At 44.0% G+C, this 24,471-nt stretch overlaps 1 protein-coding gene across 5 annotated transcripts in view; it reads left to right on the top strand.

Annotated features, from left to right (window-relative positions):
- Positions 1-24,471, top strand: part of nbeab (neurobeachin b) — a 338,760-nt gene that overhangs the window by 206,640 nt on the left and 107,649 nt on the right. For all 5 annotated transcript variants that reach the window (XM_056283778.1, XM_056283780.1, XM_056283777.1 and 2 more), the window contains 3 exons: positions 602-710; positions 2,870-3,036; positions 14,248-14,372. In XM_056283778.1, coding sequence (XP_056139753.1) covers positions 602-710; positions 2,870-3,036; positions 14,248-14,372 — 401 coding nt within the window. The remainder of the gene's footprint in view (positions 1-601; positions 711-2,869; positions 3,037-14,247; positions 14,373-24,471) is intronic.

The raw sequence follows: 24,471 nt of genomic DNA, 5'->3' as shown, positions 1-24,471 counted from the left end.
CCCTTGGCGCAGGAAGGAGAAATCACAGGCTGTATCAAACACTGGAGATGAACAGAGCCTGCTTTAATTAAAACAAAGCCGGCCTAATGGTGTGTAAAATGGCATATAATCTCTACACAATAGCCAGGGTGTTTTCAATTATTAAAGAGATCGGAATCTAAATGTAAGTATGGGCGGAGGCCAGACAGCCTCCCGAGCCAGCCATGTGAGAAGTTGTCCATGGCCTCGTCGGTCGGTGGCACGGGAGCTAGGTTGAGTCATGGTCAGCGGAGAGAGATGCTCAGTCAGTCAGGCATTTGCCAGATGGGCTCCAGCGTTCTAATGACACACTGTTACCTCCTTAATACCACAGAGGGATCTGTCACTGACCTATAGCCTTTCAGCATAAAGCAGACAAATGTTACGGTGTTTATACACTCCTTCGTCCTGGGGAATGTTGCTCCATCCTGACATCCAGCATTTGCATCAACCTAAGTTGCTTTCCAAAGTAGGGCCGTGATAATGGATGGGAGCTAATAACCGCTCTATATTACTCTATGAATAATATATTGTGTATCTGGGACATGCTGTGTTTCATTTAACTGCCTCCGTGCTGTTCTAGGCTGCTGTGCCATGCCATGAAGGACCATATAGTCCGGGTCGCCAATGAGGCTGAGTTCATTCTTAACAGACAGCGGGCGGAGGATGTCCACAAACATGCAGATTTCGAGGTATAGTCGGCCCCCAGTCTGCTGCATTTTCCTCTTATCTGTCTCAAAACGAACCTTAGAAGCAAGCACAAAGTTAAATGGATGCCTCAGCTTCAAAGGATTTAAGGCGCTACATTGTTTCAAGTTACAACATCTGCCTTGCAAGTAGAATACAATGTCACTGGACTTATAGAACTCTGATTGAATCCTATTAGCATAACAGTAATACTGCACAGTCTGCTTCTTACCAATATTTCCTCGAGAGGATTAACACATTAACCTTATAATTCCATAAAAATAAATTGAATAACTGCATAAAAAGTGATACGCCTGCAGTATTAATTTGGTTTTTCAGTTTAAGCTTTTGCCCACTAATTGAAGAAATGATCTCCTGAGACTCCATTCAGCCCAGTCAAATCAAACTACTCCCATTTATGAGGCAAAGAAGAAACTAGTATACGCATTAAATGGTTTTTTTGTTGTTGCTGCAATTAGTATTACAGTTGTAATCTTTGAAAAAAAAAGGATTTGTGCAAGAGAAGATTGCAACTAAAACTATTTTAGGAGAGCATTCAAAGAAAATGACTGTGGTGACATAAAGCATGTCCTTTCTGTCTTACTGCAAGTCGTGTTTGGAAGTATGGCATATTGAGCAAATAAACATTCATCCAGATAAATATAGATATCAAAAATATATAGATCTAACTGACAGAAAAATTAGAGTAATAGAACATCAAAGTGTGTTACCCACTCATACATACATGTGAATGCACACACACACACACACACACACACACACACACACACACACACACACACACACACACACACACACACACACACACACTCCTGCCATGTCTGTTAGCAGCTTATACACGGGAAGAGTGATGACTTTCTTATCTGGGGAAAGCAGCCATCCTCAAATGGCTGCTTGATCTACAGTTCTTGAGTATCCTTGACCCGCTAGATAAACTGGAAGAGACGGCTAGATATGCAGTGTCAGGAGAAGGGGGAAGTGTACCTGGCCTCATTCGTCCTGTCTGCCATCTTCAGACAGCCTACACTTTTCATCTAGGTCTGACGTTACTTTATTACCCACTCTCCCAGATTGAAGATTCAGGAGGCAGATAAGACATTTTTACAATTAAGTTGGTGTCAGGATGAGCCTTCATATACTTTAAAGTGATAAATAACGTTTGATATTTGTCAGCGCGTCACATGGTAACGTGAGATGACAAGTAGAGATTGAGTTATCTTCCGTATGAGGAATATGTTGAGGTATAATATCTGACAGAATTCAAATTTGAGGCAGGAAATTCAATTAACTCCCAGCTTCTGTTAGCAAATTAGATTCTGAATATTAGCATGAGACAATCCCCCCCCCCCCCAGGGCGGCACTGTAAGACAATCTTGTTTTAGCGGCAAAGATAAAGTCAGATGTGCTCCCCTAGATTATTTCCAACCACCTGCAGCACTTTGAGAATTCAACTGTGATTTGAAATTGTCAGAAGCCCAATATCAAACCGCTAATTTCTAACTGTGCATTATTGTTTTTGTCAACTTTTACCACATCTCTCGTGGCCGAGGCCTTAATGTTCAGACATTAAATTACACATTATTTGGACCACTGTGGGTGACTGGTTGAAAATAGAAGCATATTCTTTATGTCTCATGAATGGTGCTCACTTATAATTACTATTTTTCTTTATTGATTACTACTTACAGAAGGAGATGTGCTCATTGCACTTTTCATGTAGCTGTAGATGGAAAATGTTTATAAATGCGTTATTTCTATTATTATTATTATTATTATTATTATTATTATTTTACCTCTAGTCGCACCTTGCACAGCTACCAAGCAAAAAGACTCATCTGTCTACGGTTAGAATAATCTACCTTCACATGTTAACCATTAGTTACTGCGTCCCTCTGAGGCAGTAGAAATATATCTCGCTGTTGTCCACTAATATTTGTATTCACTCAAGTGTGTTGAGTGAAGCCATAAAATTTTTCCAAGTGACAAATGGTCCATTAGAGGGAACGTTTTTTTTTTCTGGCTTCATGCATGTGAAACGATTTCAAGTGCTCTTTGTTTGATGTCATATCTCATCTTTGACAATAATAAGTTCGCTTTATTTATTTATGTCTTCTTTTTTTCCTTTTTTTTTTCATCACACCAGTCCAACTGTGCACAGTATGCCGCTGACCGTAAGGAGGAAGAGAAAATGTGCGATCACCTCATAAGTGCCGCTAAACACAGAGACCATGTGACAGCCAACCAGTTAAAACAGAAGATCGTCAACATCCTCACCAACAAACATGGCGCCTGGGGGACCCTGGCCCAGAGGTAAGCGCTACTAAGGGCCATATTAGGGCCAAGCTGGGGATCATATTCGTTACATGCTAAGCCCCCATGCTAGGATGTACAGAAACCACAATTGGGCCGACGCGGGACATGTTAAGGCCAAGCTGGGACTATAGCTGATTCATTCTTGGTCCGGTCTTGAGGACAAAAGTTACCTGTGCACCACCGTGGGCAGTTGATGGGATAGGACCACCAATTAATGTCATTTTCCCAGGATCCAATAGGGTCAGCCATCGGGTCAGCAAACGCAATTACAGTGTGGAGTGGCTTAATCCCCTGGGGACAGCTGATTGGCCCGCAGTCCGACAGGCCAGGAAGAACAGGAACTGGGGGTGGGGGGCATGTGTGATGTGTGTTTGTGGTGTGGTGTGGTGTGTGTGTGTGTGCGTGCGTGTGTGCGTGCGTGTGTGAGGGTTGTTGCTGCAGTGTTGTCTAGGCACTCAGTGACCCTCTCAGTCACACAGCACAGCACCTGGTGGCAGTTGGAGCCTTCCCCATGAGTCCTGTTAAAATAACTCCCTGATCTGCTGCACTCTGCAGCATACAACAGCTGAAACATGATCTAAAAAGAGCAGGGATGCTGATCTATAGAGGCCATCATAACAAGCAAAGCAGTCTTGCCAAAATGCTGTGCTCACCCCGTACAACAAAAGCACTTACCTTACCCGGCTGTGAGGTGTGTTTGATAATTTGTCTTTGCTTACGGATTTAAGACACCCACCCGCCTTTGTAAGAATGCCGTTTGTTCTTGCTCTCAGGAGAACGTGCAGGAGTTAACGTAGATCAGACACAGTAAAGGACAAGTATTCAGCCAAAAGCTGTATGGCAGTGGCTGGCAGTTTGAGCCGAGGTCCTTACAAACTGCCACGCTCACCGGGACCTCTTCTACCTGCCAAAACAGCTTTTGCCTCCTTGCTGAAACAGTAGCTTTGGTTTTGTTGTGAAATCTAAACAACATTAAATCCAGATGTTCGGCCATGTTTGCTCAGATTAATCTCATAAACCATGTTTACCAAAAATACAGAAGTCAGTGTAATTACTTTTTTGGATATATTTTACATCTTCAACTTGTAGTACAGTACAAACATTTACCTCACAAAACTAGATGTTATGACGATTTGTATTTAGTTTGTCTTTTTCTCATTGATTCGGCTGACTGATCCGTTACTTTCTGTAGGTTTCACATGATGTAAAAAGAGAAGCCATTTAAGAATAACATTATATTTAATTTTTCATATATTCTACTGTTGATAGTGCTGAGAGGGTATGAAATGTCATTATTTTGATATTTTATTAACTGCAATGCTGCCCCTTAAGAAAAAAAAATCCAAAATTTGTTTTATTAATTTAGTTTGTTTTTGGAAATACATTTTGTCAGATTCATAATAATTCTAGGTATGTCTCGCATAAACTGTAATCGGATACAGATTTTCATAAAACTGGCCTGGCCTCGACGAGTGGTATCCACGACAAAATGTTATGGGCTGATTCCTGGGCCCTTATTCAAATATTAATGAAAACCTTCTCAGGGGCGCAGCATTTGCATTTAAACAAAAGGTTATTGAGCGTGAGTACATTGTAAATGATACCACAAAACTTCCAACAAATTCAAATTTAATGCTAACCTGCTGGAAAAGAAAAATGATGCAATATGTTCACCAGCTCAGGGCAGTGTTGCAGTTCGGCGCCTTAGTCTTATTCAATGCTACATTAACTTTCCCATTTATGCTGCTCCTGTAAAATATAAAGCCCCCAAGCATTGTGAGGTGGCTGTCTGTTATTTCTGACTGGTTGATGGGTGTGTGTGTGTGTGTGTGTGTGTGTGTGTGTGTGTGAGTGTGTGTGTGAGTGTGCATGTGTGAGCACGGTAAGCATGCTATGTGCGTGCATGCTTGTGTATATGAATATGAATATGTGCGTTTGTTTCACCCTTGTGCACTGAAATTGGCTTTCCTTTTTACTCCTAAGTTCTGCCTGGGGGACATCACATAGAGTTATGGGTCATCTATGTAGAATATGTTATAAACAAAAATCTTCTCAAGCTGGCCGGGGGAAAAGCATTATGACTGCTTATGGTTACGGGTAAAGATGTTTTCACATTGTCAAGTATGCATTTTGTTTTATTTTTGTTGGGTCAGATGAATACGGTCGCCAGGCTGGCCGGGCCCATTGTGGAACGTTAGATGAAGCTTGTCCTAAACAGCCAGCATCTGTAGATTATTAGCGGCACAGACGACCCCTCCCCATCGTGCCATTGTTTTCCTTTTTGGCCAACAGTGTGAGAAATTAGTATTCCATCAACGTTAGCTTATAGCCTGTGTTGCCTGTACCGGTGGGATGTTCTGCAAGGGGGCTTGGAAACAGCTGCTCTGCATACATGTGACTTCAGTGCAGATTAAGCAGATCAACCCTTATAGATGCATGTTGGATCACACCATGTTTGCTTGATGATGAATGTCCCCGCACTCCGAGACGGCATAAGAAAAATCAATACTACTCAAATTGAAACAGTATAGGTTTGTATTGATCCGCTGTGCTAAATCAAAACGGTGATGCTTTGATACAGCTCCCCGAGACAGCTCCCTTCCCGGTAATGACACACTATCAATTTTCGCTTTACACTGATAAATCAAGTTGAAAATTGGATGTCAGACATTTTTCCAAGGGGAGAGTGATTTTCCCTGCCCTCTGGTCCCCTCTACTGTTGACCTCTGAACCCTGCCAGTGGATTATAAAGTTCATGCTCGTCTGAAGTGAAAGGAGACGTCAGGGCAAGTCTGATGAATTCATTGGAGAATAATCTGCAGTGACTTTGAAACACAGAACCACATTATTGCAGCAAAACTGTTGTTTTCTTTGTTTTTTTTCATAAGGGCTGCAAAGCAGTTTTATTCCCCTTAAATGCTTGAGAGATAAAGAAGCACCAATTGTTGTTTTTTTCTCCTTTTCAATCGTTACCACACAATAACAATACAATTTTGACAGAAATTCAAAAAGTCTATAATAATTTGTATTGCCTTACCACAGTATTCATCCATCCATCCATCCATTATCCAAGCCGCTTATCCCGAGTAGGGTCACGGGATGCTGGAGCCTATCCCAGCAGTCACTGGCCAGCATGTGGGGAGAGACCCTGGACAGGCCGCCAGCCCATCACAGGACTGACGCATTCACACCTAGGGAAAATTTTAGTGTGGCTGATTCACCTGATATTTGCTTATTGATTGCTTATTTATTCATGTTCATGTTTGCACCAGTCATATACGAACAAATCCACCAACCACCATAACACCGACACCTCCGCTTGAACATTTTCCAATTGGTGTCCCCTGCAGTGTCTCTCGTGTCCCTCCCCTAAGTTCTTTCACCAGTGCTCTCCAAGCACTAATTGTCGCGACACGGTCGCCCTACCAGAAATGTAAAAAGGTGCTGAAGTGGACAGACCTCCCTTTGTTCCCGTGCAGGTGTCCGTGTTGACATCAGCAGCATCACTGACAGCTGACAGCAGAGCTGCTCCCCAGACCTCCTGAAGCAGACCTTAACCTAACCTGACTGATCTATCGATTGTCAACGGTCCTCCTGTATAATTACTTTTTTGTAGCAGGAGGAGAAAGGAAAATGGCGGCGTGTATTGATCCACTAGCAGGGCAGTGAAACAGCCGTTTCCCTTGACTAACACTGAGTTTCATCCCTCACGTGTGATGAATGGCAACTATCTACCCGTGGATAATAACTTTGTGATGGAATGAACCTTTTTACTCATGGTCTGCCCTCGGTCTTCAGTCTCGCCTGAAAGGGTTATCAATTCTGATGCCGGGGTCTGGAGCTTTGCCTGGGAGCGTGTTCAGGGGAGGCCTGAATCCTTGGTGGGCTCCGGGTCGGATGACCCTTCTGAAGGTTGACGCGAAGGCCAAGATACCCCCGCAGATTTTAGATTCGATCCTCTTTAACACCCGGGAATAGATAACAGCAAAAATGTGCATCGCCTTTCCACCGTCCCTTCTTGTCGGTCTCCTTCTTGATATACGGTATTGATAAAAAAAATTGCCTGTCATGAATTAGACTGTGTGCTGGCTTAGAGCCCAAGGTATTATATGCCAGTTTACATTTTTCTATGTCTATCCCCCAGAAGGTTAGATACTCGTAGAAGAGAAAAGTATTTAAATACAGCTTGCTTTCCAGAGTTGCTTTTCTTCCCTGGGTACGAGTTTGGGCAGTACATTTATAGCAAGCTTACATTCTCTCCTTTCACATTCGCTCTTGACCTAAACTGTGCTCTCTTCCCTAGGGGCACTCTTAACCTTGTACATTGTGCTAATTATCTCTGGAAAGAGGCCCATTCACACAACCATCAATTTCAGCAGGCAAAAGAAATGGAGCCGTGCATCGCTTGACTGTGCCCCATTCCCGATGAAAGATGGGGATCCGCAGAGCTGGCAAGCCGGGAGAGTTCACCCGCAGTACAGCCTCTCAGCTCACGCCCGGTCGTCCCACGTCTGTCTTCATTACACCAGATGACCCGGAGTTAATCTTGTTGATGCCGTGTTTTCCTTTAGTCTTTGTCCAATAGTCACTCCTTGGCGTGTTAATTCCCGATCCCTTTATCTATGAAAGATAACTCACATCCGGTAACTGGAAGCATTTGGGTACCAGCACAGGATCCACATGTCCGCGACAGCACTGGCTTTAGTGATTAGAGGAAAATAAGGGGATCGAACAGATCAAAGTACGCTGTAATCACATCATGATGTTGGTGTCACTTTGTTTAGCTTACTTTAGTTTATTTGCACATATAAAAAAAGACAGTAAATTTTTTTTAAAGACTTTAAACATTGTGCAGGAGAGGTTGGAAGCTAAAAATGGCTTATGAAGATTTTTTTTTTTTTTGGAAAAAAAATACCTCCCCTTCTACAAATATCAATAATCATACTTAGAAAAGAAAAAAAAAACAAAGATTGCGTAATTCATTACAGTGTCTAGACTAAACAGTGCTACTAAATTGATAGAAATATACCCCCCCCCCCTTTTTCTCCCCAATTGTATCCGGCCAATTACCCCACTCTTCCGAGCCGTCCCAGTTGCTGCTCCACCCCCTTTGTCGATCTGGGGAGGGCTGCAGACTACCACGTGCCTCCTCCGATACATGTGGAGTCACCAGCCGCTTCTTTTCACCTGACAGTGAGGAGTTTCACCAGGGGGACGTAGCGCGTGGGAGGAGGAGGATCGCGCTATCCCCCCCCCCAGTTCCCCCTCCCCCCCGAACAGGCGCCCCGACCGACCAGAGGCGGCGCTAGTGCAGCAACCAGGACACACCCACATCCGGCTTCCCACCGGCAGACACGGCCAATTGTGTCTGTAGGGATGCCTGACCAAGCCGGAGGTAATATGGGGATTCGAACCGGCGATCCCCATATTGGTAGGCAACGGAATAGACCGCTACGCTACCCGGATGCCAACAGTAGTTTACAAGTTGAGATGTATTACACTGAAATCCATGAAGTGTTATGGATCTTTGCTAATTAGAGTCCTTTTCAGATATCTTTCTGAATATGGATGATTTAGATGTTGATCGTAGCGATGGGAGTAGATGTTTCCACAGAGATGGTCCTCTGTCTTCACTTAGCACTTGGCATCAGCGGACAGATGCTCAAACTTGAGCTGTGCTGTTATAAAGGAAATCATCAAGTGTATTCTTTCTCTCAATTTATGGTTTTACTTTGAATGGAGGCAGCTGAGAAATGTTCACCATATGTTTGCCAGTTGCCGTTTTTGATGAATGGTTTTATTTGAGTCTGTGTAGCTACAGCATATGAATAAACGGGACATACACTCCTCGCCTAAAAGAGGGCAGCCGTTGGACAAGGCAGCGCTTTTCCCCCACTCTTGGCTCGCTTGGTGTCTACCAACTGCCCGATGAGTTTCACAACGGGTGAAATTCATGTCTTTAGAAATCCACTTGTTTCCAATTTGACGGTCAAAGGACTGCATATTTGTCTTCACTGTTGAGCGTTTTGCGGGGACCTCCCTTTTCAGAGAACCGCTTCAAAGGTACTGGCCTCATGGGCTCATGTTAAACCTTTATTTGTGAATTGTTTTTTTGCGGATCAATGATTTCAGGAATTCGTTTAGCCGATCAATAAATACCCCAACAATTCAATAATCGCTGGTTAGAGCCAGCAGTGACGACTGAAGACAAAAGAAAGGGCCATTTGTTCCTGGAGTTCAGCTAAAACGGGTGTGTTCAGTGTCTCAGTCACACAAAGTGGACAGGGCACGTTTGTGTGTGTGTGTGTGTGTGTGTGTGTGTGTGTGTGTGTGTGTGTGTGTGTGTGTGTGTGTGTGTGTGTGATGGAAACCAGTTTCTGCCATTTGAATAGAATTGTCACTGATGACTGGTATTTATTATAATTAGGCCTCATTCATGTCGCCAATGGAGGCTTTTTACAAGGAATATAATGGTGTTTTATTGAATCACCATGTCCCTTTGCTTCCTCTTGACTGCCTCACTCTGTGAGAAGAAATAGGATGTTGCTTAAGCGTCCATTGTGCTGGTGTAACTGAGAGAGCTTCATCTCTCTGTGACCTCACCATCACCGTCACCATCCACCGTCCCTTGGTGACCCAGCACTGTGTTGTTTCACATGGCCGGGCTGTTTTCAGTGTCTTTTTTTTTTTCAGTGTCTTCAGAAACATAAGATCCAGTACCGCCTTTCACTATAGAGGTGGTACGGTATCGTTGTTTGATTTGGTGACGTGCTCGGGGGTCTGCACACCACTGCAAAGCTGCAGAACTTTACTGGCAGTATAGCAACCAAACATAGTGTATATTCCAATATATAATCCAATATAGTGACATTGATGCATTTTGTTTGTTTGTTTGTTTATTTGTTTTCTCATTTCTTTTGTTTTTTTCAATTGTGTTGACGGTGTTTGTATTGGCGATAAGAAGGGCAGCAGTACGCTTGACAACCCAGCCATTTAAAAAGCATTTACGATCCGCTAACATCACTGATCTGCTCGCCCGATGGCTCCCAGCGGGTCTCGTCATGTGGGCTGTTTTACAAACCCGAGAGAAAAATAAGGGGGGAAAATTACTCATGCCATCCTCACATTGTGTTAAGAATACCGAAAATATCTGTTTGCCCGGTATTCGCTGCGGAAAATATAAGAGCGCATCTTTGCAAGATGTGACGGTATATTTTTGCTGTAAAACGTCCCGTAGTTTTGCCACCGTTTACAAGCTGAGCACATTCCCTGAAGACCGGGGGGGGGGGGGGTTGGTTGTTATATCTCCCGCACAAAAAAAAAAACCCTCAGCACTTGCTCGCTCAGGAGAGATGCGCTTTATATGCCAATTTAAAAAGAGAAGAAGAGAGGCAATCGTTTTCTTACACATTTATCCTATTGTACTTAGCAAGTCTGAAAGCCTCCATAAATAACGGTGACACTGTTTCCTGTTGGTTATCAACACTGGAAAATTAGCTTTTAAAATGCAGTTTGAAATCCATTTGGGTGATTGATGGGTGACAGGACTAATAAATTTTTGCCAGTTTCGAGGGGGCCGGTTTGTAGCTATTACTTATGGTTGTCATGAAGCCAGACACATTTGAGGTGAAAAAAAATAGATAGATAGATAGATAGATAGATAGATAGATAGATAGATAGATAGATAGATAGATAGATAGATAGATAGATAGATAGATAGATAGATAGATAGATAGATAGATAGATAGATAGATAGATAGATAGATAGATAGATAGATAAGAGAGCAAAGTGCCAACCCTGGCAAATAAAGGACGCCATGAGATGGGCGATGTGTTGTTCATGCAGAGATCATGCAGAAAACCACCCTGCTGAAATAGTCTTATGGTAGCGATAGTGATATCGGCCACTGGTGTTTTAAGATCTCCCGTCCAAGATAATGGAGATGCCATGCTGTCTCACAGTCACTGTCCTGCAAAATTCAATGCATACGGTCATCTGGTTATGTGCATCGAGTGGACTTTGAGCCAACTCAAGTCGGGTCAATTTTATTTGTATAGCCCAATATCACAAATTACAAATTTGCCTCAGTGGGCTTTACCCAATTTTCCCTTGGGGATGAATAAAGTATTCTGATTCTGATTTACAGCAACACAACGTCCTGTCCTTAGACCCTCTCATCAGATAAGGGACAACTCCCTAAAAAAAAACCTTTAACAGGGAGAAAAAATAGGAAGAAACCTCAGGGAGAGCAACAGAGGAGGGATCTCGCTCCCAAGACGGACAACGTGCAATGGATGTTGTGTTTACAGAATAAAACACAATTTACAGAGTACAACATTGAAAGAGGATAACACAATCATAATGGAGTTATAAAATATATGAAGAATATGATGAGGAGCATGCCAAGCGGTGTCCAGACGCCACCGGAACAGACCAGGACCTGAACCACGTGACCAGCGTCACCATGTAAAAATAAATAAATTTCGGGGGCGGAAATAGTCACACATCTTAATGAGAGAAGAATAAAACATTAAAACAGGATCACAAAATTATATGGCTTTATAAGATTTAAAAAAAAAGTGAAATGTGAACCAGTTGATTTTAATAGAATCATCGGAAAGAATGACATCATTTTGTTAAAGCAAATTTTTTATCTATTTATATATTTATTTTGCTTGTTTTTTTTATTCCCCCCTACTATCAGCTCGGCATTTTGGTCGTGGGTGTAGTGCTGCTCAATAGCTGCTGGGCGCCACCTGAGAGGCTTCTCTGCAGATACACTATATGTTCTGTAGCTGCCAGTTGTGAGTCTCCTCTGGGAGTGCAATCCTCCAGATCCTCGCCGGACCACCCTCAGAGAGGCGGTTTCTCCAGCACAGCACTTTGGCACTGTCCAAATCTGCTCCAGTGCTGACCACATGGTCTAGAATTTCACAGGTCCTGCTTATAACACCAGAAAACCATCCCCAAACCGAAAACACATGCATCGGAGGAAGCGAGGGAAAGAGAAATCAAATGTTGACATCCGGCACATCTTGGTTAATCTATCATAGTCATTTGGAGTATGGCTTGTTGAACATTCAATTCACATTAAGAGCCATGAAGAATATTTTGGCTTCTACTTAAGTCGTCGTACACAAATGATTATCCTTAAATAAACCAAATTGAATGCATCAAAGGCATTTAATGCTGCTAAGAGAAAATCTTCAAAGTGGCGGATTTGCCCCCGCTGGCATCTGCTGTGCATTTGCACCAGGAATTAGAGAACATAATCTTCTGCAGTAATCGCCCAGTTGCCTACAGTGGATTTACATTTATTCACACTGTGTAATCTTGCGTTTACAATATCATTTATGCCAGTTTTTCCTTCCCAACCTCTGACATCTCTCTTCTTCTCTTGTTAAGCTCTGGAGGGAGATTGACAGGGGACAAGGCCCTGAGCATTTGGCGTCGCCTTGCGTCACGCACGGCTTGCGGGGCCTTTTCATACACGGCGAGCACGCCCGCCGTGTCCGTGCCCCGTGCGCGCGAGGGCGGGCGGGCCCGTTTGATTGATACTGGGCTAAAACGGAGCTCTCATCGCCGTGTGTGAGACTCGCGAAGTTTCCCCGAGCGTCTTGATTTCTGACATTTTGAAGATATTATAGTCGCAGCACAAGGAGGCTGCACTCTGTGACGTGATCCCTCTGTAACACTAATCTGTTTAGACTGCTTCAATATTATGGCTGAGAAGTGGGCAGAAACCGTACAATGAAATGTGCAGCTGCTTGCCAAGGATTTACTGTATCCTATGCACAGTGAAAAAAAGGGGGGGGGATCTGTTCTTGGATTTGGATATGGCTGTACTAAATCCAAGGTATTGCTTTGAGCTTTGTTTGGCTGACTGTTGTTCTGTTCTGGTACTGCAGTTATGCAGCAATGTGGAGGCAACATTTAAGATAAGAGTACAAAGACTAATGCGTGTGTGCGTGTTTTTGTATGCCTGTGTGAGTATTCGCGTGTGTGTATGTGTGTGGGGGTGGGGGGGTGGGACTACATAGCTGGATGTACTTTGTTCAGTAAGTAGCTCTAAGTCGGAGTCAGTACAGGGGGGAAACTCTGTTTTTAATAAGACCCAGGGCTTTTAGTACTGTAGTTCTCCTGCACATATTGTTGTTAACGTTGGGGGGGGGGGTAAAACATAAACAGCACGGCTCTGTATATCATCACGTTTGGCTAAAAATAAAGATCGACCGCATATCGGAGTGATGTGGTCATGTGTTTTCAGATGGTCATCCGTCCACCAGTTACTTTAATCACAACTTCCTTTTTCTTTTTTTACATATTCTTCTACCCAGTTCAATTGCAAGGTTATTTTTGTTGTTGTGTTTTCCTTCTACTGCAGTTTGCTCTGAAGGAAACACAAAAAAGCTTGGAGATACGTCCAGCTTGTGCACACTTGGAGCGAGCAGCACTTAGTAACTCGATGCTGGCCCTGGCACTTAATGGTTTGCATTAGCTGAAGGCAATAAAATTATCCCAGGTCCTCACTAATGTTGGAATAATCATTTACAAAGATGGTTACCACATGCTGGAGCCGTTTTCTTCTTTTTCTCCCCTTTTTTTTTTTACGGCCCTAATTCGCTGTTATTAATAATGAATAAAAATGCAATTTTCTGTTGGGTTGCTCCAGGGCCCTGGGATTCATTTCAATGAATATTTCAGCACATTATTTTAATCATGGCTCGGCATATGCGGGGGGGGGGGGGGGTTGGTGGTGTTGGTGGGGGTACTGGGGGGGGGGGGTTTATAGGCTTATGCCTCAACTGCCCCCAAGACCCCAGATCATTAAACCCCACGCTGTCTGCATTGAGGGTCCTACCTTTGATTTACAAGACTTGTTAAAAAACATTGTAAAAAAGGAGGCAAGCTGCGCCATTTATACTTGTAATTTGATGCTGTATTTGTTAATGGGAGTGCCTGTGATTTATGTGCGTAGTGGCTGCTGCTCCCCGCTCCCTACTATTCCACTACTTTGGGCCTCAGTCGGGCTAGCATAACCGAGCCTCTGCAAAGCATGCCACCGCTCAGCCCAATAAATCTGTTACAGTATACGCGGCTTGTAGATGTAGTGCTTTGATAAAGCAGTGGCTGCTGTAATCGGGCCATCACCGAGGGGTGTGGGCTCTGTCTAACCTGCCTGTCCTCTTGTCTCCCTCTCTTCGCAGTCAGCTTCATGACTTCTGGCGTCTCGACTACTGGGAGGATGACCTGCGCCGGAGGCGGAGATTTGTCAGGAACCCATTTGGATCCACCCATTTGGACATTACGTGCAAGTCAGTGCAAGACTACGGTAAGTACGCCCTTTTTTCTTTTTTTTCCCATAGCGGCGACCGCATCGTTTTAAGACCGTGTTGTGCCATCGTTGCCGTGTGAAGCACTCTGAGGTTACCGAGTCAAACACAGGGAAGAACATCGTTTTCAAACATTTATGAGTATGCATCAGCAGAGGGGCACTTGATATTTGGTCGTGGTAAAATGTGTATAATTTGAGAAGGGCAGTGAAGTCAGCCCAAGTCCAATATGAATGGCGCTCACCGTTAGCAGAATTTTTATAGGTAATATATTAATGGGTCCTGTCAATTCAGCGTGCCACTTCCATTTCATTGCACTTTTTTATTTCCAGTGCCACACATAGTTAAGGTCAATTAAGATCTCTTTTTACTGTTTTGTACTTTTTATCCGAAACTTTTCTTTCTGACCCAGATGATGTGGCGATGTGGACCACCATCCTGCGTCAATTTTACCTCATGTCACGCATCGCCAGCTTTTAAAAGGAAGCAGCACGATGCCATTTAACGCCCTTGGGTCTGTTCCTCGACCATTAAACGAATTGCTGAGCAAATGCACTTTTAGAACAAGGGGCAAATTTATTGATTGTGAAATCCAATATTTTCTCATTCTTATGAGGCAAGCGCCACCTTTATGGAAAATAAAGCAACGCACCACGTTATGTTAGCGCTTCGAATACAAGATTAATGATGGCCGGTGTGAAATTGCTACCATAAAAAAATCTAATGAAACAATTCTTTTTGCATTTTTTTTGTAAAATTCGCAGCAAGGCAAGTCATGATTTCCAAAATGTGCTCTGACCCCACTCTGTGTTCATGATGCTAGGGAGGCCAACCACTGGCTGAGTTCAAAATCTAATCTGGCTGCTTTTAGCGCTAGCCGTGCCATGGCTGCTATGTGACGGTCATGGCAGACTTGTAGATGAACACACGCCAGCTGCTGTCTTAGATGCTGGTGGTCCATATATATGAGGCACACATGCTAATAATTACACCATCTGTTTCAAATTTCATCCCATTTTTATTATTATTATTATTGTTACTATTAGCATTATTATTTTTCAGAAGCCCACTTTTGCAGCTTTGGCTTGTTAGTCTCTGTGTTGCTGGGAATAACCACTGTATGTGAGACTCTTTTATTTTCTTTCTCTCTGTTTAGATATTTATTTTTTTGGATGTTTCAAGCCTATGTGGCTGTTATGATGATGCCTGTCTCTGAAACGGTAGTAGACAATGAAGAACAAGATAAAGATACGGGAAGCAAGACCAGGGGCGAGGGGGCCCGAAATGCCGTGAAAAGCGCGTTGTATGCGATTAAGTCTGTAAATCCACCAAATACCTTCCTGTGCTGTCTGTGATATCAGAGACTCTCAGCGGTGCCCGACTTAAATTGATTGAGGACCTGTTGAGGACTTGGTGTCCGTTGGAGGGTGTAATGAGACGAATAATGTATAAGCTTGTCAAGTGAACGGGGGGAACACCTGTGGTCAGATGTCACCTCTTACACTCACTCACAGGCTGTGGCTGAGGAGAATAAGTTTTGGGGGTTTTTTTCTTCTTTTTCTCGAATAAGAAAAATTTCTTCTGCCGGTTTTTTTTTTTTTTGAGGGCGAGTAAATTTTGACAGCAGTGACAGCTGGCAGTTTATTTCAAAACATTTTTTTAAATTTATGTTCAGTTGTGATGAAGATGAGGTATGGTGTTTGAGATAATACCTGTCATTAACAGATAACCCCGCTGTCAGGAGGTCAAAGGTTAGTCGCAGCTTCCCAACTTTGTTTTTCTGCCATTTTGACAAGATCCTCTTTTTGAGCTTTTCCCTCCAAGCGAGTGGTTGTCTGCACAATTCTTTTCAGAGGAGCAAAACAAGGAAACCTGTTTTCTTGAGTCAGCCCTGAAGAGCCATTATTAAAGCTTTAGTATCTGAAAGTATTGCAGGAACTGCAGGTTGTTCAGAGTGAGTGTAAAGCTGGTGATTTGACAGCGGAATAGGACAATATATGTTGGGGGACTACGTTGAGTGTGAGGAGGGCAGACCTACACTGCTCTCTGTTCATGGTAAATGTCAGACTTACAGGCTCACTTGGGGGAAATAGAAGCAAGTTGGGGAAAAAAAAAACGAAACCATGTTATTTCAAATCAGTTTTCGCCGACATCATGTCGGTGAGCGATTGGACTGTACAATTTTTGACAGCATTTGTCTGACAGTCATTTATGGTTTCTTTCAGATATTATTTCAGTTATGAATAAGATCCTTTGCTGTTGAAGCAAGTTTTTGGTGAACTATTGGCACTGTGTGTGTGTGTATGTGTGTGTGTGGGTGTGAGAGAGAGAGAGAGAGAGAGAGAGAGAGAGAGAGAGAGAGAGAGAGAGAGAGAGAGCGAGAGAGAGAGAGAGAGAGAGAGTTTTGTGTGTCTCACGGTCTTGTTTGGAAGGGAGGTTAAACTCTTGCCTTAAACTCCACCTCCTTGTCTATTAGCAACATGGACAGCTTAGCCAGCAAAGTCTGTTTCTGCCCTCTGCCTGTAATAACCCACCCGGTTACAGCCGTGCAAGACCCGCCATCAGAGTATATTGTTAGGTGATTGGAATTGGGCAAGCATGAAATGGAAGTCACGTTAATATTGATCCAAGTGTTTTACCTCTGGGCGCCCTTGCTGTCTCGTTTCAGGTGCGTATCTTCCCTCGGACTTGCTAGACCTGCTGCTGTCTTGGCGTGGAGATCTTTATAGCTCTTTGCCGCAGTAGTAATACCAGCCTACAGTCTCCAGCCATCCACCGTGCCCTGCTTAGCAATCAAAGATATTAAACATTGACAAGTGAGTCAGGAAAAAGGTTTGCTTTTTAATGAGCTTTCCATAGTCATGCAAATGCGCACTTATTAAATATGCAGATCTCTTTTTGCGGCGTATTAATTATTAAGGTCTAGATGTGGGGTCACGCTTTTGTTTATGTTTTGATGAGTGGAGGATAAAATTTTCAAACCCTGGCACATGATTAACACACACTGTACTTCAAGGATATTGCATAAAGCTTGCTCATAGGGCAGCCGTCTGCACAATATAAACCCTCTTACATCAAAGTTTTAGTGTTTATTTTAACAGTCTTAAAAAATGGAGAAAAAGTATGGCTAGCATCACAGGAGGTACAAAACTGCCCCCCTTCCCCCTCATCATTTTCTGTTTTCAATGCACAGTAAATAAAAGTAATGAGACAGGGGGCAGGGTTGCATCTCCCCAGTGGTAATGCAATACGAAGGACTGGACTTTTTCAATCCATGTGGAATGTGGAAACCACGGAGAGAGAGTGTAGGAGGGCGGGCGTAAGATCTCTGACTCAGAGTTTGGGAAACGGAAGAGATTTCTGAAACTTTTTTTTGTTTTTTTGATAGAGGCAACATTATACGGCTTCAGGATACTAACACAGAGTGCTGATATTTAGTCCGCTTGCGTATCCTAATGTGAGTAAAGATCATGAAAGACATATTCGAAACGACGACGGATCGAGGAGGAGTTAAAAGAATGGTTTCAATAAAGGCTGGAGTCTAAAATCAAAGCAAAGGCATTTTCTTTTTTCTTTTTTCCTTTTCATGGTTTCTTTTTACTGACTTTCTGCATGTAGTTAGTTCTCTCCAGAAAAAGTGCTTGACACATCCACAGTGCTGGGATTGCAAACATTAAACATCCACCCATCGGTAACAGCACTCCCGGAGTCCCCGTATTTATCCTTTCTGAGCACATAGTATGGTCTTGCCGTGTTGCTTTGTTTTTATTTTATGTCTTTAAATGCAGATAAACATGAGGTTTATTATCTATATTGAATTACCCAAGAATATTTGGGCGAGCAGTCTTTTTGCTGCTGAAGAAAAGTACCCATACTAGCTAGCTGATGCCAAAGTAAAACATCATGTCATGGGTTTCTCCTTTAGGAATGGTGGTGAAGTGGCGGAGACAGGATGTATAATACATATAAGACCTAGAAATACATATGCTTTCTGACTCTAAGACGGCTATAAAAAGGAAAGGACCGTGCGACAGAAATACTTCCAGCATTTCTGCAATATGCAAAACATGGACCCTTGGCAACCATATTGTAGTTGACTCAACAGTCTTTTAAAAGCCTTTCAAACTCCTATCTATTCCATATTGTGTAGTAAAACTACTGAACACTGAAGTATTTGCAGAATTGGGGACCCTCTCTTAGATTATAAAATGTATTTGACCAGAGCTCTGCTTGTCCACAAAAGCACACTGCTTTATTCTTTATTTACTACTTTATTTCCTCAACCTGCACCTCAGAGAAAAATGTCCCGATCGTTCTGGATCATGTGGATATGAGAAACGATTGCTGATTTTACACAATTGTTTGGAAATTCTTAACTACTATAACTCACAAACTCAAGAACAAAAGATAACAAATCATAGTTCAGGTTACTGTGGTTGTTACACAAAGTGTTTGACTAAATACTGGGATCTCGTTTCAGCGATACAGTGTCAGAGGCTTGGAAAACAGTTCTGGGTCATAGCATTCAACATTTGTGTCATGGCGTCAAGGCCATCCTTACTGTACATCAGATTTCAATACTGAAGCAAATTTAATGATAACAATTTCTTATGTTTATGTTTTCTGTGTGTGTAAATCTGGCAGAGTAGAGAAGAAATTGATTCTTTGGAATGTGTTTTGTGCCGTTTTTTGATCCATTGCTTTCACATCCTGTCCCTATGAGCTTTCTCAAAGCACTTTCTAAGCCACAGTGGGCTGGCATGAATATTTCAGCATACCCAAACCTGTCATTTGATACTATTTTCCTTGAAGCAAGACATGGTCATTTTTCAGTGTGTCTAGGCAACATTTTCATATTAATTGGGATATCGACTCATTGGGGTTGTTAGATTTGCTTGAAAGAACTTCCTGCTTCAGTCGGACTCCTCAGTGGTGCCTCCATAAGAAGGCTTGTGGGTCGCCAGTTCATGCCCTGGCCTGCTTGAAGATGTGGGCTCGGGCACGGTACGCATCTAGTGTGATTGCTAACCATACCCGAGCACGGAACTCAAACACTATGGCATCAATTATGTCACCGTCCCATTTAAAAAAACATTGCGGCACGATTTACTGAAAATCGCTTCGTTGCATAATTGATAAATCTATAGGGCATGTGAGAGGGTCGTTTGTCACTGCACCCAAAATGACTCCAAATAAGCCACAAGATAAATAAAATCATGAACCCCATTGTGCAATACGAGAGCATTTCTCTTCAACACAGGCGATCTGTATTGTGCCCAAGCACGTTTGACCCCCAATATCCTGTTCGTTTGACAAGTGTGATCGCTCCGTACCATGCTCGGGCACAGTTCAGCGTACGTTTAGCGTACCGTGCCCTGGCCCACTTGAAGAGGTGGGCCCGGGCACGGTTCAGTTGGACTCGGGCATGTTTCGCATTGTGACCGTAAATAATTGCAATCGAGGGTTTATTTAGCTTTTGCCGGTTTTAATAAATCACCGTCAGTCAACACGCCAACACTCATACACTCTCCCTGAACTCCCCGAGGTCACCTAGCCCCTACGTTTTCTTGTATAACGTACATCACACAGTATATGCGCAAGAGCATTTGACTACCGTATACGACATCTCCCCCTCTTTTGTGTTATTTCTATAACATCAAATGAACACTTTAACAGAAATGGCTATTTTAACAGCATATATCATGAATCAAGATTAACTCAAATTGAGTCATTTCAACATATCCCGGTCTCTTTCTTACTCAACCAAGGGTTACAGTTTCATAAACACAAATCAACATTATCAACATTAATCTCAATACAACTTTCCTTTTGTTTCCTCCCTTTTTTTAGTACCCTTCTGTCCTTCCCACCCCCCAAAGGTCATATGATCGCACTTGTCTACAGGTCAAGCCTGTCGACTGGCTTGCACACCTGTCCAGATCTGGTCACAGTTTTACCGGGCAGAGGAATTGTGGGTGTAGCCACACTCTGACTGACAGGAACAGTCTCTTAACATGGTGACTCTGTCAGAGTGGGTGTCTGTCCCTGTGCTCTCACTGGGTGCTGCTGGGATGGGCTGGGGAACCAGCCCTGGTTGAAGGTGACGGCGGTTCCGCCTCAGCTCTGCTCGTTGCTGCGTCCTGAGAGATCACTGCTGGCAAAGACCACGACTTTTCATGGTCCAACTTGGAGAATACAACATCTTCTGGTTGCAGGGCCGGTAATGACCTGACTCCATGACAGCGGTTGAAGTAGTGAGCCTGTTTAGCCTTTTCCCTCCCATCTTTTTCTTTCACAGCTGTTCTGCTGGGCCATTTTGGTAGGAGATTTTCAAGTAGGGGTTGTGGTTCTGATTTTTCTCCCCATCAACAGCTTAGCTGGGCTGTATTGCCTGTGGTGGAGCAGGGAGGGGACCTATAGCTCATTAGAGCCATCACAGGATCTTCTTGCATGAGAATTTTCTTTACCATCTGTATGGCTCTCTCTGCGTGTCCATTGCCCTGTGGGTGGTGAGGGCTGGATGTGCAGTGCTTGAAGTCGAGCTGCCTTGCGAGTTCCTGGAACTCTGCACTTGAAAACTGGGGTCCATTATCGCTCACCACCACATCTGGAATGCCAGACCTGGCAAAGACTGTTTTCAGGTTTTGATAACTTGTGCACTCGTTGTTGAGGGCAGGTGCAGTATCTCTATAAACCTGGAGTAATAATCTGCAATTACCAGGTAGCTGTGGTGTTTGTGCTCACAGAGGTCCATTGCAATTCTCTTCCAGGGTCACTCTGGAAGTGGTGTAGAGATGAGAGGTTCCTTTTGTTGTGTTCTTCTCAGTTCACGGCACACCTGGCATGGCGTCACGAGCTTGTTTATTTCCACAGAGAGTCCGGGCCACCACACGGATGAACACGCTCTCTCCCTACATTTAACTAGGCCCTGGTGCCCTTCGTGAATTTTCTGAAGGATCTCACCTCTCATTGACCTTGGCACGACGATCCTGCTTCCTCTGAGGACAAGGCCATTATATTCTTACAGCTCATATTTTGCTTTGACATACTCTCTCGCATCCACAGGCACGCTGCTTAAGTGTTCAGGCCATCCAGTCTTTATGAGCTTCATGACAGACAGCAGTTTAGCGTCAGCTGCTGTCGCCATTCTGATTTCATCCATTTTGCTTGTAGACGCAGGGATTCCCCCCCTCCCCCCCAGTACACTAGCCACATAGCATGCCACCTCACTATGTGAGCCTCTGTGCACATGCTAGCCAGTGGGCTGCGTGACAGGGCATCTGCGATGATCAGTTTTCCCTGGAGCATACTCTGCTACTGGATTAAATCTCATGAGCCTCGTGAGAAGACGCTGACATCATAAAAGTACATTGTCCAGGCTGCGGCTGTTAATGAGAGGCACTAGTGGCTTGTGGTCAGTTACAAACTTAAACTGCTCCAGTCCATTGAGGTATCTGTCAAACTTCTTGCTCACCTACACACCAGCCAGACATTCCTTTTCTATCTGGGCGTAGCATGTTTCTGCTTCTGTGAGGTGTCTGGGGCAATATGCCACAGGTTTCCACTGCTCCCCATGGAGTTGAAGGACTACACCCCCCAATCCATAACTACTTGCATCCGCCGACACAGCAGTGGGCTTGTTCACGTCATAGTATGTGAGTACTGGTGCAGTTGTCAACAGCTCCTTGATGTGTTCAAAGACTGTTTGTTGTGTGTGACTCCATGTCCATGCATTCTTGTTTTTCAGGAGCTCATACAGTGGCTGTCCTACTGTTGAGAGGTTGGCGATGTATCTTCCGAGATAATTCACCATTCCCAGTATCCTTTTAAACTCTTGTACATCTGCTGGTGATGACAGCTGCCGAATAGTTTCCACTTTGTCGGGGTCAGGCTGGATCCCGGATCGATCAATGTGATGCCCAATGAACCGCAGTTGACTCTGCCTGATGGAGCACTTCTCATGGTTGAGCTTCAAACAAGCCATCTCTATGCACTGCATTACCTTCTCCAGGCGACTGTCATGCTCCTCTTCTGTGGCCCCATAGACAAGAATGTCATCCATGAAGACCTCAACACCCTTCAGCCCTTGAAGGGTCTCTATGATCTTCCTCTGAAAGATTTTGGGTGTGCTTGTAATTCCAAATGGTAGCCACTTGAGGTTGAATCTGCCAAACAGCATAATGAAGATCGTGAGCTTACAGCTGTCTGGATGCAGCGGTATCTGGAGGAACCCACTGGTGGCGTCGAGTGAAGAAAAGACTGGCCCCGCTTAGTTTTGCTGCAATCTCATCAGTAGTAGGCAGGATATACTGTTCTGTCTTCACAGCCTCGTTCAGCCTCTTGAGATCAACACAGATGTGGGCTTTACCTGTGCACTTCTTCAAGACTGGCACCATGGGTGCACACCAGTCGGTGGGCTGTGTCACCCTTGATGATGCCATTTCTCTCCATCCTCAGGAGCTCCTCCTTTACCTTTTTCAGCATAGGGAGAGGCACACGCTGTGCTGTGTGTACAGCATGTGGGCTGAGCATTGTCTTTCAGCTGTATTCTCACAGGTTCAGTCTTTAATGTCCCATGCTCACCATATGCCTGTAGGTGTCCTCTGTTGTGCACCGTTTCATCCACGCTCCTCACTAGATTCATCTTTACAGACAGTGGCCTGCTGAGTAAGTTGTTTACAGTGCATCTACAGATGACATATGCTGTGAGTGGGTGAGTCTCTCCTTTGTAGGACACAGTGCTCTGGATCTGTCCTATGCACTGCGGCTTGCCGCCTGGGCTATCCAGTGGAATATCTGCAGACTCCAGTGGTCTTTTGGGGATGAGTGAGTGGTAGGTCTCCTCGCGGATGATGTTAACATAAGCTCCCATGTCAATTTTGAATTCAACCAGGGTGGAGCCCACCAGCAACTGGATGGCGCATTGCTCGGATGACCCATCTGCTTTACTCACCGCCCCAAGAAAGTATGACTGCAGCTGCTCTGTTTGCACTGTAACCTCACTCACTGCTTTCCTGTTCCTACACACTCTACTCAAATGTCCAAGCTTGTTGCACGTACTGAATTTGGCTTTTCTAGCCGGGCAATTTCATCTTTACTGTGCCGCGGTTTCCCACACTTTCCACATTGTCCGTTATTTCCCCCTTTTGGCCTACCATGGTGTCTGGTGTATTTGCTGCGCTTGTGAGTGACTTTGTGAGTCACCCCAGTTGCCTCTCCTTGCATGCAGCCTTGCGAAGCACCCTCTTCAGACTGCTTGACCGTCTCTATGGTCAGCGCTAGCATAAATTCCTTCGTCAGCTGCAACTTCCGTGAGACGTCTTTGTCGGGTACCCAACAACAATTCGGTCGCGGATATTCTCATCTCTGCTCGCGCCGAAGTCGCAATGCTCCTACAGTTCATACAAAGCCCTGATAAAAGTCTCAGCTTTCTTTTCCGGTCTTTGCACAAGTTGATGGAAATATGCACGTTCGTGTATTACATTCCTTCTCGGCACAAAGTACTATCGAACTTTCTGAAGTAATACTTGGGGTAGTATTGGTCGAGGATCAATGACCACACCGGGTTATAGAACTCAGGTTTAATCGTGGCTCAGTAGGCAGACGTAATAACCATACATAGTAGTGGTGTAACCATAATAACAGTCCGGGTAGTACATAACACCTAGTGTAGTTCCAGTGGATATACATGGCGTTATATCACTACATCCCCCCTGTTTAGTTTTCAATTTTTTCATTACACAGAGGTTGCCTTCTCTCTTTTTTTTTTTTTTTAGACAACACACTCAGAATTGTCCATCTCAAAAAAACAATAAACATATTCAGAGCCCTCCTTTTGTGTGTGATTGTCTCTACTCATAGTCCTTGTAGTGAGCTGGTTTGGAAACAGCTCTTCCATATCTTGTGCGTACTGTCTTGTGTGTTTCACAGGTTTGGCTGGAAGAAGTTCCAGCTGCATGAGTGTCCCGTTGAGGTTCTGTGAAGCGGGTTCTTGCGCTCCTCAGTGCATGGGGGTGGTGAATTTCCCGCAGGTGGCTCCTGCCACGTCTGAGTTTGTTCCCATTTGATGTTTGCACAATGTAGCTCCTTGGCTCATCG

Source organism: Lampris incognitus, chromosome 7 (assembly GCF_029633865.1).
Source record: "Lampris incognitus isolate fLamInc1 chromosome 7, fLamInc1.hap2, whole genome shotgun sequence".
NCBI lineage: Eukaryota > Metazoa > Chordata > Actinopteri > Lampriformes > Lampridae > Lampris > Lampris incognitus.
This window is presented reverse-complemented; position numbering and strand designations above follow the sequence as displayed.